The sequence below is a fragment of the Vicia villosa genome, linkage group LG5 (genome assembly GCF_029867415.1).
Source record: "Vicia villosa cultivar HV-30 ecotype Madison, WI linkage group LG5, Vvil1.0, whole genome shotgun sequence".
Taxonomy (NCBI): Eukaryota; Viridiplantae; Streptophyta; class Magnoliopsida; order Fabales; family Fabaceae; genus Vicia; species Vicia villosa.
This window is the reverse complement of record NC_081184.1, coordinates 118,238,171-118,244,816: the sequence shown is the minus strand read 5'-3', so window position 1 is coordinate 118,244,816 and position 6,646 is coordinate 118,238,171. Positions and strand designations below refer to the sequence as shown.

At 32.6% G+C, this 6,646-nt stretch overlaps 1 protein-coding gene across 1 annotated transcript; it reads right to left on the bottom strand.

Moving 5' to 3' along the window:
• Positions 1-1,589: 1,589 nt before the first annotated feature.
• LOC131602191 (delta(24)-sterol reductase) lies at positions 1,590-4,877 on the bottom strand. The gene is made up of 3 exons (XM_058874215.1): positions 4,740-4,877; positions 2,718-3,992; positions 1,590-2,281 (listed from the first exon to the last, which is right to left on the bottom strand). Exons 2-3 carry the CDS (start codon positions 3,963-3,965, stop codon positions 1,826-1,828), a joined length of 1,704 nt encoding a protein of 567 aa, XP_058730198.1. The 5' UTR covers positions 3,966-3,992; positions 4,740-4,877; the 3' UTR covers positions 1,590-1,825.
• Positions 4,878-6,646: the final 1,769 nt, after the last annotated feature.

Genomic DNA, 6,646 nt, shown 5'->3' with positions numbered 1-6,646 from the left:
TTTGGCGCAATAGGAAAATTTTCCAACAGGATGCTGGGATTGATGTTAGTTTTCTACATATTAGGAACATTGTCAAGGAATGTTCCAAGAGGGATAGAAAATTATGGGACTACTGTAATACACTTTAGTTAGTGTCTTGTTATACATAGTCTGTTTTGAGGCTTGGATCTAAGGATCAGCTTGTACAAACTGTTTTTTGGGAAGTAATATATTCTTTTATTTTCTCCAAAAAAAATTATAATATATTTATTTTTCACTTATTAATATATAAACTAGCCCATGATTTAAAAAATCTTGACTTTTAATAATTATAATTATATTATATTTATTTTGGGAAAGATAGTATATTTATTTTTAACGATGACATTTGTTTTTATTTTTAAAAAATTAGATCATTTGGTACCTGTTACCAAATCAAATATATACAATCACATATATTATATTTATTTATTATTTGTTTATAACATTGTGCAATCCGTACAAACGGACGGGTAGATGATTACTCAGGTAGATTTATAACGATTGGTTCGAACGCAGATTTATAACCATATTCTATAGTTGGTTCGAACGCATGGGTAAATGACTGCTTAATTATTCATTTATTTTTTCTACTAAAGTATATATTTATAACTAGATTAACCTTACTTTTTTTAATTTTACAATTCTAAGTTAGATTTTGAAAATCAGATTTTCTTTGTGTTTTTTTTTCTCTCTCAAGTGTTATTTTATTTTGCGCACGTGGGTCGGAGGTTAGAACATGGGAGCCAACGCGGATAAGTTGAATAATTGAACGTAATAGTGATAGTGAATTATTTCGTTCCTGATTTTGAAAGTCAACCTCTAATAATTGTGATCAGCTTCAACACACGATTTATTATGATTATATGTTGAGAGTACGTATTTAAAAGAATCTTAAGGAACATGGCACATAATTAAAGGAACTCCACTTTATCAAAATGAGACTTTCTAATGCCAAAACCAATCACAACTTAATTTAGGTGTATAGCTAATAGCTTAAATTAGATTTTTATATAACTTCAAATATGAGTTCTGTTACAAACAATTAGAGTTTTTTTATTAATTGAGTTCTGATACAAATTGGTATTGATACAGATTTAATTGAAATCTATGACATCTGTTACAACCTGAACTTAAGTGTAATGTTGAGATAAATGCATAATTGAAACTGGTAAAACTACATATGAAAGGTATGAGATTTTCCAATCGAAACATTACTCCTTCTCCATAAATTGTAAGTTTGTAACAGTTACTCAATTCTGCAGATTTTGAAACAATTATGTACAAAAGGCGTTGTGATCAAATGAACCAGATTTTTAACCCAAAGTGAGTTGAGCACCATTTTTAATTTTTTTTTTTCATTGAGAAGAGGTGGACAAAGTGAAATCCTATGGAAGGATAAGAGGACAATTTTACCCGATATTAATATAGACAATGTACGTTATGTTCATACTCATTATGGGTTCAGGTTCAACTGTCCATAAATGGTGGCTGAAACCACCGGTGAATCTATAAATTCCTTTGTGGCAGAGGTTCTTATTGAACCAAACATAAACCTAAGTCGACCAAAATGAGGAATATGCATTGCATTTCAAGGCAAATAATTTATCCAGTAGACATAGCCATATCAGTCTCAAACAGTTAAACCACCATGTTAGGTCCACATAATAAATGACATTAGAAACTCAAAAACAGTATCAGCAACTACGCAAACCTGAAGCTAAACATCCGAAAATTAAAAGACAACAATAAATTCAAAAACAAGGTGCAATAAATTGCTATCGTCACATGAATCAGAAATTCCAAATCAGTCTGCTGGTTGATCAACTTCTGCATAAGCAGTGTCAAGGTGTGCTTGCTCGGCTTCGCGCACCTCCTTCTCAGTTTTCCTGCCCTTCTTGCATTTGTAGTACACACTCATAAAAGTCCCAACGGCTCCATACTTCCTTCTACAGTGCTCATACAGACCAGCATCAAACATCCTCCAGAAGTTTTTCTCGTTCAGCTCAGACACGGCATACTGTGGCTGAAAACAATGATTCTCAATCATCCAGCTCTCCAATTTACGCACTGCTTCTGCACCATCAAATACCTCACCCCTTAACACAGGACCTGGTGCATAGTAAACTCCAACATCTGTGAACATCTGAGCATTTGGTGTATCTCCCTGCCTGCGTTGCAACTCGAAGCCTGCTTCTGGGTAAATCATAGTTTTGACAGGCAGCTTGAACAATTTGTGTGGACAGAGCCATAAGGGGTATAGCTGTATTTAAAATCAATATAATAAGAAAGGAAATATATGACTGCACAACGGCGACTAAATCATACAAGAAAACTGAATTCCTGAGACAGCTTCGTGACATAGAAGCTTTGAATTGACATGAAATAAAGCAACATTTTCAATATATTAGCATTACTTAGACAAATCAGTAACAAGTTTTATTGGAGAAGTGGAAAACTACTTAAACTTCTCCAAAAGTGGAAAACAAGTTGAGAAAACCAATTAGTAGTTTAGTGCAGATCATAATAGACAAAGGAAATGGGCTTTGCTAATGAAAAAACCATGAGAGCTTTAGCCCAAACTTTAGTTACTTATGACTGAAACTATAATCTTAAATGGATAAACATAACTGAAACACAATCTGAAGAAAAAATGACTGAGTGAAATATTAACATGGATAGTGAAAGGAAAAGTGTACCTCCATCTCGCGGTCAACCCATTCTAGTGCATCTCCAACCTTGTATAAAGGAACAAGTATGTCCTGGATAACATGCATTTCATGGTAATAGTTTCTAATAGCTTCCCCTTGAGTTGCCTTGAGCAAAGAAACCTTGGGTGGCATCAACCAGCCAAACAGAAACCTAAACCAAAATTGATCACCAAATGGGAGGATAAGCTTTCCCTCCCAATACAAACACCTTGTGTGCCTGTGATAATACTCTCTGGTGGGAATGTATTCTACAAACAGACCTTTCTTGAGTGCTGTCTCCGCATGTTGGTAGAACCAGGTTTTGTACCACCACCCTACATTGTTAATCTTATTCCCCTTTTTCTTGGCCTCTTCCTTCGAAGCATATCTCCCTGTCATGCACACAGCGCGTGTTGGTGAATAAATCATAGTTTCAACAAAGTCTGGAACCTTCTCATCATTATCCTGGTCCCCATCTCTGGGAGCAAAAGAATCAGAATATGCCTGTGCAATATCTTTCAGGGTACCAACAACTGGTTTATAGGTTAACTTCATGTACTCCTTAATGGGTATAAGCTTGACCTCAGCAGCAACAAGAAGCCCAAGTGTTCCCTGAGACCATGGAATCGCGTAAAATAGATCAGAGTACTCATTGTCCTTGGTGGCTTTAACAAGAGATCCATCTGCCAAAATGATTTCAAAGGCTACAACAGTATCAGAAAAAAGGCCATATTTGTGGGAACTTCCTTCAATCCCATAACCATTTATGAGGCCACCAACAGTAAGATCATCGAGCTCAGCAACCACAGCAAGTGCAAGATTCATAGGCACAGTCACCCTGGTGATCTGCCCCATGTTAACAAGGGGCTCTACCCTAGCAATCATTCTCTCTTTGTCGATTTCAAGTATGTTCCTGAAAGGAGAAAGATCAACCTCAAAATGACGAGCCCTCTTGTAGTCAACATTTCTCATCCCAACAGCAACCCATGGCTTACGAGCAGTGCAGACAAGACCATCCTTTGAAGGATTCCTCTTTTTGAGACGATTGACAACCTTGTCGACATTCTCATCATGTTCCTTCTGCCGCGTCTTGAACGACTTCCACTCAGATCTCACATCCCCAAGGTATGTAAGAAAATAGAGTGTGAAGGAAATGGGAAGAACCACAAAAATAACAAGAATCCATCTAAACTTAACAAAGTAGTCCACCCAAATCTTCTTCCTCTTGGGACGCAGGGGAGCCTCAAGATCCGACATTGCTCAGATTATAAACCTCGTCTCTTACTGCAACAAAGAAAAACAAAATGTAAATCCTTTGAAATTTCACAACTAAAGCTCCCAATAGTTAATTATTCGCATTAATGGTTACAGTTCTTAAAATTGTTTGCAGAGACATAAACCTTGATGTCTCTAACTGACACAGAGTAAAAAAAACAAAAAAACAAAAAAACAAAAACAAGCAAACACTAGGTTACTTACTACTCTACAAAATTATAGCCAGGAGCTAGGTACCAAACTTGTACACACAGATTAATCAATAATTCAAAAGCTGGTTTGAAATAATCGCTTAATTAGTTGCTAGTACTACTACTACAACAGTCACTCTCAGATTTCAAAAGAGAGATCGTGGCATGTGCATGAAACATACATAAAACAACAAAAACAAATAGTTTATATACAAATCAAGCAGAGATTAACAAAGATCTGAAAAATATAAACAAAATGCAACCCACATTAACTAGAACAAGTAACGGTACGGTATTTGTCCGTAAAGTGTTCGATAAAAAGTCAGAGAGAAATAGAAACAGTGAATCTAACAAATAGTAGCATAATGAAATTGGATTTTAGCTTGTAAATTAGTAATGTAACGGTATGAAGCAAAAAATGAATGTATTGTAGTAAAAATTGAAGCAGATGAAAAAGGATCGAGAAGATCGAGAGAGTCAAATGCAGGTTTTGTAATGAGCGGAGAAAGCGAAGAATCCAAATTCCAAAGACAAAAAACAGTAGAGAGAGAAAGAGAGAGAGTACCTGAGATGAGGTTGAAAGAGTGAAGGTGAGAGAGTGAGAGGGTTCTAGAGTTGGGGTTTTATTTAACTCAATGATAATGTGGGTGAGTACAGTGTGTCGTTGATGCGATTCCCCACTCGTTCATTTCATGTAACTCGTGACTACTTTGTCTCATTGTTACATTATCATTAAAAAAGGTAAACATTTAATTACACTTTTCACCTTTAGGAAAATATCTTTTATTTTAAATACATAATTATAAATAATTGGGAGTACAGTACTGGAGTATTATATTCCTATTATAAAATGATATATACTTTTTTTTTATTATTATAAAAGATTGTTTACTTTTTTCAATTAGATTTAATTATTGAGGCTATTTGAATTTTAAACCTCTCATATTTTTGAAAAAAAATATGGACGGGTTATATGTATTTTTTGGATTAATAGTTATCTTGTTGCTTACAAAAAAAAAAAAATAGTTATCTTGTCTTTTTCATATAAATGAGTTTTGGAAAAATTTCTGTAAAAAAAAAATTTAATTTTCTCTGTCATTAAAATTCTTCTGTTTTGCCTTTTTATAAAGTTTATTCATCAATAACTTATTAAATGTCATATAAATTTATACATATTTTATCCTTTATTAAATTTGTTAATTTTTTAAAAAATATCTGTCATATCATTATTTTTTATGATTAGATTTTTTGGGAAGTCATAAGAATCAAAAATTCAGACTTTTTACTAGAGTTATTTAAAACCCGTATGACAGTAGCAAAATATATATAAACCCTTATTTTTCATCTTTTAAATTTCAAAAAAAAATTAATTCCGTTCTCACATTTTAAAAAAATAAACACGTAATTAATCTTAATTGAATTATGAGAAAAATTAAAACCATTTAAATTTAAAAGTAAGAATTTAATTATATAAATAAAAGGCAAAGTAAAATAAATTAAAATCAAATTATAATTAAAATCTTTTAATTGTATATCACTTTCATAATTATGAATAATGCTTAATTTATTGTGTATAAAAAAGAAAGTAGTAATAAATATTTAAAGATATATTACTAAAAAAATAACATTAATATTTAATAGTATTTTATTAATATTATACGATGGATTTAATATGTTAACTTTGTTTATTTTGGCTGGTTATCATTTCGGATTAATCGACTACTCTTACTTGTTGTCTCCTTTAGGCTTTAACATCCCACCCAATACCGATGCTCACTTCAAAATATATCTATCATCATCTTTCTTTCTTCCATGCCGGCTTTTCCTTCTACGTTATTATAAATGTTTTATGACTTTATTATAAAGGATCTATCCACACCTTGAGTTTTTTTTTATATATACTTTCTTCGCCCCCTTATTAACTTTTTTTATGGGCTTTGTTTGGATTGATCGAATCGGATGAAGCGGAGCGGAATGAAATGAAATAAAATGATATTATGTTATTTGGATAATTTAAAAATGGATGGAGCGGAGCGAAATAAGTGGTATGGATTCCATTTCATTACATCACTTACCACCATATTTCTTCCCTCCGATTTGGGCGGAATGAATAATTTGTCTTATTCCGTTCTAAAATTTCCAAACAATGAAATGGTACATTCGTTCCACTCCGCTCCATCCCACAACATTCCATTCCGCTCCATTCATTTCGTGATATCCAAACATACCTTAGCAAAAGAAATTAATATGTTAATTTTGTACCATAGTTGTAATAGTGTAACAAAAAATTTATAAAAATAATATGTTAATTTTGTACCATAGTTGTAATAGTGTAACAAAAAATTTATAAAAATAATATGTTAATTTTGTACCTTAGCACAAGAAATGCAAAGGATAATTCTAAACAAAAGTCAACTTATAATTTATAAAATTCAGAGATTAACATTTTTTTGGACACAATTCAGAGATTAA